We start from the raw sequence: 12,035 nt of genomic DNA on the forward strand, positions 1-12,035 counted from the left end.
CAATTATAATTTAATTATGATGAATGCACAAAAATATGCCTCATTCCTATTCCTTTTAAGTAAGAGCATCTTTCCGTCTACTTGTCTTTGAGCATAAACGTACTATTCAAATATATATATGTAACCCATCTTGTGGATATTACCTCATAATTAAGTAAATTACTCATCATATTCGTTCTACTATATATGACAATTTAAATTATAACTAAAATGATTAATTAATATATAACTACTTAAACCTAGCTAGCTATAATTAATTAATTTCCCGACAGACAAGGTAGAATGGAGATATTCCTTTGTTGGTTTCGTTATTTTCAGTGCACATATATACATACGCAACTTTCCACAACATTATTTATACAAGGAGAATAAGACAAGACCAAAGCTCCAAAATAGAGCAGCTTTTGATTAGTTTACTTCCAAATATGACCTGTCTATCATGTGGGCTTTCAAAAATTTGGGCTTGTTTTCAAACCCTCACCCCACTATTACATGTTTCCTACTAATCGATTACTTTACTTTTCACCCATCTCAGTTTGAGTGCTTTCCAGTGTCTCCCTCTTTAAGTAGCCTTTGATTGCTCCATTATCGAGAGAGAGAGAGAGAGAAAGAAAGTGGGCGTTAGTAATGGAGGCTGTTCCAAGATCGATCCTTTCTTCATTCCATGCATGTATTGTTTTGTATTGTAATGAAAGATGATCAATCTCGGACCAGGCTTCATTCCTCACGCCTTCATTTCTCATCCCCAAACAAACGATCACATATTTACATCTGTGTTCTTACAACTTGCTTCCTTATAAGATCTGGTAATAACCTAGCCTCCCACTTCATTATATGTATATTACTCCTAATTGAAATAGATATATATAGTTTCATATATGGGCCTGGCCTTGTATATATCTATCTGATTTCTATTTGAATATCACTGTTTTCCTTCTCCTTCTAATATGATATGATATATATATAATTGTGTTTATATATGATTAATTTTCTTGTTTTTCTGTGCTTTTAATTTGACCATGATAGCTTTTGATCGATGAATCGATCTCATCTATCTATGATGTTTTCGCAGTTAGATATATGCACCCATGTGATTGGCCGAGCTATTTATGTACAGACCGTACCATGTTTCTTGTATTATATGTGCACCAGTTTTCCTCAGTAGGGCAATATTCTTCAAGTTATACATATATATTGGTATGCATATGCGTCTTTATTCGAAATTATGTTTTATTTTCTATTTCCGAATTGACTGCCTACAGACATCACATGTGTTTGATTTAAGCTAGGGTTAAGTACATATATATATATATATATGTAGTGATAAGATTTATAATTTGATTTTTAGTTTCTTGCTTCCTTCTTCAAACCTTCAACTAGTATGATTTTTCTTTGTCCTCAACTTTCCAAGTTAAGATGTGTGTGGATTTTTTGTGTTAGAGTCTGTTGACAGAATATATATCGTTGCTTAGTACACTGAGGGGGCCTAGCTAGCCTGTTAATATTCAGGATTAATTTTGACATTATATACGATTGAATATTTATTTTCATCACAAATATTCTACAAATTAAAAATAATTCATGACTTTAAGATATCTCAAATTTTAGTAAACTATATATAGATTAATTAATTTAAATTGTTCTATGTAGCCCAAATCTTGAATAGCATAGCCAGGTAGTTCAGAGATATGCACCATGCATATATATAAATTTCACAATGCTTGCAAGTATATATATATCCCTTTTGTTCTTTTTTTTCTTTTTCTTTTATCTAAGAGAACTCAATGCACATACCTTGTATTGTTTCATTAATCATTATTACTTGAGATTTAGTGTATCATTTTTTGGTGTTTTCATTGATTATTTTTACTAAAAATTATTGAAATTAAGCTGTTAGCTATCATTTGATTTCTATTATAAAAATTATATATGCATATTTCACACTATTATACTAATTTCATTTATACTGAATTCATTGTGATTACAGACAATAAAAACATATATCTCGAAGTCTTTATACCTTTTCTTTCACAAAATTAATTCTTGTATAATTTTTGTTTCATTTCAATAAGTTCTCGTACTTTTTTTTTTTGATAAATTTACAATATTAGATAAAGAAATTAAATGGCCGCACCACAGAGGACTTAAACCCAATAAGTTCTCATACTTTTATATGTATGGATTGTGCGGAATGTATAATGTGGATAGTGGGAATCAAATATTAATTGTCACCAATTTAATTTCAATAACTTTTGTCAACTTTGACATGGAGAGATTTAAATGCTCTAATTTGACTTCACACAACTATTCATCAAATATAATTATATAAATATACGGTACACCTGATACAAATTCATACCAATTGTGATATATACACAACATCCTAGTACATCTAATACGAATTGAAATTAATTATTCATACCCGTCGCTGCATGCCAGGACGGACGCGAGTCCCCATTCATATCAAGAACTATTGTCAGTGTTACTAGTTGGGATGACGAGTGTCGAATCTTCCCATTCATACTAGTATGACTACAACGTTGGAACCATGGGTGTTGAATATTCTCATTTGTACTAGTATGCTATAACTTTGTCTGCATTTACTATAGGAATAATTTTATCCAAATTTTCAAAAGTTTACTACTCCCTCCGTCCACGAAATGAGTACCCATTTGTGGACGGCACGAGTTTTAAGAAATGTATGGAGTATAGTGTGAATAGTTTAAGGGTCCCACTTTTTTGAGTGTATTAATTAAAAAGATGTGTGGGGTACACTTGCCAAAAAGGGAAATGGGTACTCATTTCGTGGACGGACGAAAAAGGAAATGTGGGTACTCATTTCGTGGACGGAGGGAGTATAATTTATTAAAATTAAATTGATGACCACTTTTCATTTTCGCCGTTTATAATGGCTATCTCAATTTCCATCTCTTGATCTTATTTAGTCCTAACATAACGACCGATACTCGTTTGGTTGCTCTGCGATCGAAGGGGCCTCTTGGCCTTTTCTTTCGGCGTTGAGTTTTTTTGGTCTTCGGGGTCTCTTTTCGGTCAATCTTTATCTTTATTGTCCTTATTTTTTCTGACCCGAGGTTTCTCGGGGGCGATGGTTAGGCCGAAGCTCCCGAAGAAACTTCATCCCCGCTCTTTCTCTTCCTCCCGTTTTGGGTTTTTATTGCTTAGACGGGTACTCTTTTTCATTATTAAGGTTTTTTCCTTTGGGTTTTAACGAGGCTCGGCTCTTTGTCCGCGTCTGTGCTTTCAAGGGTTTCATAGGTTTTTCTTTTAATTTACTTTTTTTTTTCCTTGCAATACAATTTCAATTCAGCTAACTTAACGACCGTTAACCTTATCTGTTAATTATATAATAATATGTCACCCAGTTTCATTTAAATAAATTATTTACTTGATATAATTATTATATATAAAATCTCCAGACCCTAATTTAATTTAGCCAGAAAATGTCTCCAGACCAACATTGCAATCAATTGAAAAGTCGTAATATTTTTGCTACAATTAAAAAGTTTGTCAAAAAATCAGATTTTGAAATAAGGTCGGATATTTTCATGCAATTTACCTAAAGAAAAAAGGCCCAGTGTAGATGAAGTTAGAAAGTGCGCGGTTGTTCGTAAATTGTCAACATTCTCAATTATGAAGTTAGAAAGCGCGCGGTTATTCGTAAATTGTCAACATTCTCAATTAAATCCTAATGGACTTGGTTGTTTTATTTTTTAATATTTTTTTGTTTTTCGCTTTAGATTCCTCGCTTGAATAGAAATTGAAGAAAATAAAATCTCACATTAATAATGACAGTAAACATCTTGTAAAATGTTTAGAAGCTTACACCTTTTGAAAGGTAATTGATAAGATAAAATCTTATAGCATCTCCAGTAGCTAGGGTTCGATCGAGGGGCTCGAGCCCCACTTCGGTGAACCCCGCCCGCTGCCACGCCCTTAGCTCGATAGGGGGCTTGTGATTTTTGAGTTGTACTCGAACATTTTATGCACATGCCAAATTAAAAAATTAATAATAAATAAAATAGTCATTGTTAGCGAGTAATTTTAATTTTTTTTGGAGTATTATAATTTTTAATGTAATTGAAAATTTCATTTATAATGTAATTTTTTTATGATTATTGTAATTCTAACTTTAAATCAAATGATTTTTTTTAAATCTTATTTTTAAAATGAGATGAAAATTAAATCTATAGAGCAACCTTATAAAGCTCTTTGATGTGAAGGGTGACTCTATATAGAGGTGGCCAAGCTATGCTAGAAACAACTAATATATAAAACTTTTTATTTTTGGAGAAAACTTATATATAAAACTTAGAAATAAGCTTCAAGTACTTATTAATTATCTCCATCCTATTTTACTTTTTAATGACTTATAAGCAAAAAAAAAAACAATTAACAAAATAACTTTATCATGTTCTGTTATTTACCCTTCAATGTCAACTTAATTGATTCACAATTCTATCTCTCTCTAAATTATAAGTTCAATTAGACAATTAAATATAATACTCCAATTTAATTGGAAAGATGTACTTCAATCTAATAGTCCAAGTGACCACGAAGGAAAAATAGAGAACCATTATTGATCTTTCTTTACGAAGTAGGAAAAAGATATTATAAGTTAAATTATTCAAATACTTTCATAATTAGTAATTTTTTAAACATTTCCCTCTTACTTAAACTATTAAACTTCTCAAAAAAAAAAAAAAAAAAAACTGTTAAAACATCTTGTAAGATACGATGCCTACAAAATATCTAAAATAACCTTAGCCAATATTCACCCATTTAGTCAGAGTCACATCTTCATTAATTTGATGTTTTGGTTCGTTTGTTTTTAATCGTTTGAAGTTCGCATTCTAATATCGATTATTCGGTGGGTTGGATTCACGTTGTTATCTTACGACTTGATAAATCTACACGAAATCCATTAATTTATATTTTATTCTTTAAAATGTGATTTTCTATATTTTTAAGTAAAGCACCGTTAAATCAATTAATGTGGTCAAGTCGAAGTTTTGTGGAAATCCATGTGATTATATTTATATATTTATATCGGCAACGAATCCGGTTTTTCCCTATAAAGAAATCTTACAGTACCGTTATAAATTCAAATTTTGTTGTATCACGTTTGACGTTGAAACGTTTAAGTGCGTGAGTTTTAAAATTTGATCAGTACATAATTAGCGTTAAATTGAAGAAAAATATTGTAACTAGCTAGATTTATTGTATTTAATTTAATAATATAAGAAGGTATACGTACGAATCCAATATTTTCAGGTAAAAATGTATATACGCATATTGCAATTAATAGCTTATCATTTGACTTTTTGAATAATCTTCCACTAGCTTACAAGATTTTGGATAGAATATGTCTTCTTGATTTCTCCTTGGTCTTTTTTATCTTTCCCTTTCATTTAATTTTCCTTGTCAACTAGTATTTTTTATTCGATCTTTTGAAGGATAGAGAATGCGCTCGAATTTTGCAAAAACACATTGAGAATTTAAAAGATAATTTTATAGCAAAATTTTGCTTAAAATACTCGATTTTTGAACACATATCTCTATATAGAGTATATGTGTGCGTGCGCAATGGAGAGAGAGATGACGGACTTAATGGTGCGAACTTCATTGGCTCCTCATATTTGTAGTTATCAACTCAAATATATGATTCTTTGCACATAACACTTTAAATATGTTGAGAATTTTCACATATTAATTATCATAATACTAATCTTAATTAAATTCAAATAGAATATATAAAGTTGTATTTAAATATTATTTTTGTTTCAACGCCCCACAATTTTCAATTCTTAATGATCACAAGATTCACAACAACTATTCCAATTATTAGAAGACAAATATTTGCATGTATAGATATTTCCAAAGCAATTTAACTTGAAATGGTGTTCTGTAAGAACACGTGAGGGCCACATTCAATTAAAATTTAATATTAAATTTGATTCACACTTTCTTAATATAGTTAAAAATTTTATATGTTTACGGATATATATAGACAGAACCGATCACCTACCCACCGTGGGCAAGCATAACATGCCCACCACTGATGTGGCAATTTTAATTAAGAAAGAGAATTAATAAATCTTACTCTAATTAAAATTATCTTACTATAATTACAATTGCCACATCATAGTGGGCACGTTATGCATGCCCACGGTGGGTAGGTGATCGTTTCTGTATATATAGATATGCAATTATCATTAATTGTAGATATATAATGAGTATCAAATCTATATAATATATAAAAGAGGAGTTTTTTCCTCCATTCTTTCCCTCTATTTTTTCTCTCTCTTCTTCCACCAAATTTTTCAATATTTTCTCTTCTTTTTTATAATTTTAATTATTTTCTAAACATCACAAAATTTTATTTATGAAAAAAATATTCAATATGCATCTTAAATTTGATTTTGAAACAAGTTTTTTTAATATGGTAAAAAAAAAATCATCAAAAATGAATTTAAAACGAATAAGTTATGAAAATTTTATGATATTTTATTTTCTCTCTCTTCGCTAAAATTTTATAATTTTTTTATATTTATGTTAGTCCATGAGAATATTTATTCATTTAATATGTCGTGTAATACTCTATAATAATAATGTGTAATGTTAATTTTCATTATCAAAAAATTTGAAATTATTTAATAACTATGATTATCATTGCACATTATACAAAGTTAAAATTTGTAATTGATGAGATTTATCTTTAATTTATTTTTAAAATATATTTTGTATTTAATTATAATTTATCTAATATTTATATATTTTTATTTAAAAACATATGGTTGATTTCGATGTTCGTCGTGCATCGCACGAATGGTCATACTAGTATTAGTATTGAAGATAAAATAGTATGCAAATGGTGAAGATTATGCAAATGATACAAAGTGGTATGTGGACTCTAAAGTCGTATCGACTTTCACGACAACATGATACAGTACAAGTAGGGGCAGCACATACTACCCTATAAAAACGTTGCCATTATTTATTGCACAATCAAAATAAATTACTACTATTTCTCTTTGAAAACGGTATACGCAATTATCCTATATTTAATCATATTCCCATTTCAAAATCAAAATCACTCCGCCCGCCACATAAGACATTGTAAAATTCTTCAAATTCCAAATCACAATTGCAGCTAACATTTCTATAAATTCGACCTCTATCCCACCCCATCTCCCAACTCTCTCTCTCTCTCTCCACACACACACACAAAAGACAAAACCAAGGTGCTTGGAAGTGGAATAACTGTAAGTTAGCATTATGCTTAATTTGTTATGATCAGACGTGGTAGCATTATGCTTAATTTGTTCATTTCATAATCAATACTCTTTCTATGTCAAAGATGCCACATTCACATGTGCTCACACCCTTTTCATCACTGCCCTTCCTCTAACATGATTCAAGCTCAGATCACCTAAATCCAATTCCATCATATATTTATAACTAATTATTCATTGAGCATCATCACAACTCTTGTTTTTCTCAGGAAAATATGAAGAAAGCGACTGCACTAATCTTGATCGGAATTCTAGTGATATGTTGCTGCACAGACGCATCAAATGCAGATTACGTCCTATACAGAGATCCAAAGCAGCCATTGAATCGAAGAATAAAGGACCTAATGAAGAAGATGACATTAGAGGAGAAGCTTGGCCAAATGGTGCAGATTGAGCGATCCGTCGCTTCACCACAAGTCATGACCAAATATTTCATTGGTGCTTTATTTACTCATGCAATGCCCTCAAATTTGTAGTATTTCATTTTTATTTCGTCGCGCCTCTCTAATACAAGTTTGCCTCAGGGAGCGTGCTGAGTGGCGGAGGCAGTGTTCCAGCCCCACAGGCGCCCCCTAAGGTGTGGGTCGACATGGTCAACGAGCTCCAGAAGGGCTCGTTGTCAACCCGCCTCGGGATACCCATGATTTATGGGATTGATGGAGTCCATGGGCATAACAATGTGTACAATGCCACCATTTTCCCTCACAACATTGGTCTAGGTGCTACTAGGCAAGTCATTTTTATTTTCCTGTTGAATAATATTTTGTGATTAATTTTAGCCAATTCAACTGATTGAAATATATTTTCATTCGAAAACAGAGATCCACAACTGGTGAAGAGAATCGGAGCAGCAACTGCTCTTGAAATCAGAGCTACAGGAATTCCTTATACTTTTGCACCTTGCATTGCGGTAAAATTGCAAATAATCTTGTATATATATATATAGTAAATTAGTAATCTTGTATAAGATGAAAAAGAAGTGATTTTGGTGTGTTAATAATAGGTGTGCAGAGATCCAAGATGGGGTCGTTGCTACGAGAGCTATAGTGAAGATCCAAGCATAGTTCGTGCAATGACTGAACTCATCCCCGGCTTACAAGGAGACATACCACCTCATTCTCGAAAGGGCGTCCCTTACCTCGCCGGACAGTAAGTTCTTCTCCAAATTTTCAAAAATAATTTCTGATTAGGGTTGTAAATGAATCGAATAATTTTGCTCGATTCGAGATTCGATTCGAAATTGCCTGATTCGTATTCGAAATTATTCGATTCGTATTCGATAATAAATATTCGATTCGATTCGATTATCATTCAAATACTTATATGAAATTTTGATATTCGATTCGATATTCGTAGATATTCGATTCGATATATATATATATATATATATATATATATAATTTTAATTAAAATTTTTTAATGTTTAATTCTGACCCTTATTGTGTATATATACTATATATATAGAATATCAATATTTAAATTATTATTTTTGTAATATCTCATTTTTTAACCCTCTCTTTAAAAAAAATACTAATAAAAAAAGAGTGTAGCCCTAAATCTAATTAGCAGTCTGCCGCGTTGCTGCCCTAAAGAGTGTAGCCTCTTCTTCCCCATTTCAAAATTGCAATTGAGGGTTTGAAAAAATTTCTGCGCCGCCTCTTCTTCCCCACGCAAGTCGCCGCGCCGCCCTGTCGATCGTCGCCTCCATCGCTCTCTGCCCCACCCCCGCCGAAGATCTGCGCTTGCACCGCGCCGCCGCAGCGCCTGCACTGCGTCGCCGCGCCGCGCCGCTCGTCGCGCCTGCATCTGCACCGCGCCGTGTCGCCGCCTGCATCTGCATCGCCGCCTACTCCAGAGGTTGCACCGCGTCACAGGTCTGCTCGCCGCCCTGCTCCAGAGCTTGCACAGTGTCGCCGCACCACCTGTACCGCGTCGTCGCACCCCCGCCGAAGATCTGCGCCTGCACGGCGTCGCCGCGCCGCTCGTCGCGCCTGCATCTGCACCGCGCCGTGTCGCCGCCTGGATCAAATTGGGTTTGATTTTTGTTTTCCAATTTCGATTTTATGTTAATGTTTGTATCCAAAAATTGTGTGAACTTTGCCGTTCCATCTTTCTACTGTTGCTTTTGCTGAAGGAAGCTGCAGATTTTAGTTTAATGGTGATCCATGGAAGTTTTGTGAAATTGGAGGCATATTACGAACCCAGATTTTTTTCACTTCAGATTTTCGAATCGAATATTTTTGAATCGAATCATATCGAATACCATTCGAATACTCGAATCGAATATTCGGAAAAACAATTTAAGGAACTATTATACAACGAATCGAATACTCGAATCGAATCGAATAACTCGAAAATATCAACGAATCGAATAACGAATCAAATTTAATATTCGAACTCGAATCGAATCACGAATCGAATAATAGTTTCATTTCACGAATACGAATCGAATATGTTGATATTCGCTTCGATTCGATTCGATTACAACCCTATTTCTGATTGTGGTACTGGACTATAAATTTGGCTGCTATATGTTGGAATTAATGAAAGTTTTGGGTAGAAATATGTTGCATGTGGATGGATTCAAGAAGTAGCTGTTTTGGCATTTAATAAAAAAAACAAAAGTTAAAAAAGAGGCAAATATAAGAAACAAAATTGGGACAGTTTGTTGTTCAAGAATCTGAATTCATTGTTGAATAATGTGTGTATATGATATGTATGTCTGTTTGCAGAGACAAGGTTATCGCTTGCGCGAAGCACTATGTTGGCGACGGTGGAACAACCAAAGGCATAAACGAGAACAACACAGTAGCAAGTATGCACCAACTGCTGAGCATCCACATGCCCGCCTACTACGATTCCGTCATCAAGGGCGTCTCCACTGTTATGATCTCCTACTCCAGCTGGAACGGACTCAAAATGCACGCCAATCGCCGCCTCATCACCGGATTCCTCAAGAAACTCCAGCGCTTCAGAGTAATTAATTACCAACCAAAATATATTAATGCCAAATTCCAACTAACTTAGATTAATTTTTGAAAATATATATGAAGGGGTTTGTGATATCAGATTGGGAGGGAATTGACAGGATTACCTCGCCACCTCATGCAAACTATACTTATTCAATCCTCGCCGGAGTTAACGCTGGGATCGACATGGTCAGTGTGATTGAAATTAAAATAATTATGAAAACTTTAATTAATTAATTAGGTGATTTCGATTGCAGATTATGATTCCATACAATTACACTGAATTCATCGACGGCCTCACATTTCTGGTGAAGAACAAGTTCATCTCGATGAGTCGAGTCGACGATGCAGTGAAGAGGATTCTAAGAGTTAAATTCACAATGGGGCTATTCGAGCACCCGCTGTCTGACTACAGCATGAGCAAGTACCTAGGCTGTGAGGAACACCGGGAGCTAGCGAGAGAAGCGGTGAGAAAATCGGCGGTGCTGCTCAAGAACAAGCAATTGCTCCCGCTCGACAAGAATGCACCAAAGATCCTCGTCGCCGGCACACACGCCGACAACATCGGCAACCAGTGCGGCGGCTGGACCATCCAGTGGCAAGGCCAGAGCGGCAACATCACCTCCGGCACGACCATACTAACCGCCATCAGGAAAGCGGTGGGCCCCGAAACGGAAGTGGTGTTCAGCGAGAACCCGGACGCGGGCTATGTGAAGCAGAACGGATTCTCGTACGCGGTGGTGGTGGTGGGGGAGCCGCCCTACGCGGAGACATTCGGCGACAGCGTCAACCTCACCCTGCCCGAGCCCGGCCCGAGTACTATATCGAACGTGTGCGGCTCCGTCAAGTGCGTGGTGGTCCTGGTCACGGGGCGGCCCGTCGTGATCGAGCCGTATCTAGGGCAGATCGACGCACTCGTGGCGGCGTGGCTGCCCGGAACTGAGGGGCAGGGCGTCGCCGATGTTCTGTTCGGTGATTATGGGTTTACGGGCAGGCTTCCGCGCACTTGGTTTAAGACCGTTGACCAGCTGCCCATGAATGTTGGGGATAAGCATTATGACCCGTTGTTTACCTTCGGGTATGGACTCACCACATAATCCCACCCCGACCCGTTTGCTTTGTCGGGTCGAATCGATTTTCTCTCTCGTGGGCCTCGGACCTTTGCCTGATCTGATCCATCTTGTGTACTAAGAATTGATTTGAAGTATTTAATCTCCTTATTTTAAGAATGGAGAAAAAAAATGCACTTTTCCACCCAAATTATTGCGGAAGTCCGGATCTATGCAAATTAACTTTAGTTTGTTATTCTAAAAAAAAATTGGAAATGACAACCCGATCATGCAACTTTTGCCAAGTTGGAACAATATTTTTTTTTTAGGAATAGTTGGAACAATATTAGTGGTTCTAAAAGAAATATTAGTGTTTTTATCTTTGGTGTGTTAACGGTAAAGTGATTAATGCCAGGTCCAAAATTTTGACGCAATTTTTAATTTTTTTTATTTAATACTATTAATTTATTAAAAAATATTAGTGATTTTACGGAAATACTATAACTTTATTTACGTTGATAATTTAATGTTTTTTTGCACCCAATTAGTTATTATCCCTTACAATGATAAGAATGCTGCTGCTTGAAGAAATTGCGGTGGTCATTGATATTATGAAAATCATAATATTAATGTTGGAATCATCCCAGATATTTAGAGATATTTTTGCTATAAATGAAAATACGTGCTGTAATTCGTTGCAAATT

The 12,035-nt window shown here is 34.7% G+C and overlaps 1 protein-coding gene across 2 annotated transcripts; it reads left to right on the top strand.

The window, feature by feature from the left end:
* The first annotated feature begins 535 nt into the window (after positions 1–535).
* On the top strand, positions 536–11,542 carry LOC131020433 (uncharacterized). 2 transcript variants are annotated; one of them, XM_057949221.1, is made up of 8 exons: positions 536–806; positions 7,523–7,751; positions 7,838–8,042; positions 8,133–8,223; positions 8,317–8,462; positions 10,046–10,289; positions 10,367–10,471; positions 10,540–11,542. In XM_057949221.1, exons 2-8 carry the CDS (start codon positions 7,529–7,531, stop codon positions 11,377–11,379), a joined length of 1,854 nt encoding a protein of 617 aa, XP_057805204.1. In that variant the 5' UTR covers positions 536–806; positions 7,523–7,528; the 3' UTR covers positions 11,380–11,542. The 2 variants fall into 2 exon arrangements, with proteins under 2 accessions (XP_057805204.1, XP_057805203.1); XM_057949220.1 differs by lacking the exon at positions 536–806 and adding an exon at positions 7,141–7,283.
* The last annotated feature ends 493 nt before the right edge of the window (positions 11,543–12,035 follow it).

This window comes from Salvia miltiorrhiza, chromosome 4, assembly GCF_028751815.1.
Source record: "Salvia miltiorrhiza cultivar Shanhuang (shh) chromosome 4, IMPLAD_Smil_shh, whole genome shotgun sequence".
Taxonomy (NCBI): domain Eukaryota; kingdom Viridiplantae; phylum Streptophyta; class Magnoliopsida; order Lamiales; family Lamiaceae; genus Salvia; species Salvia miltiorrhiza.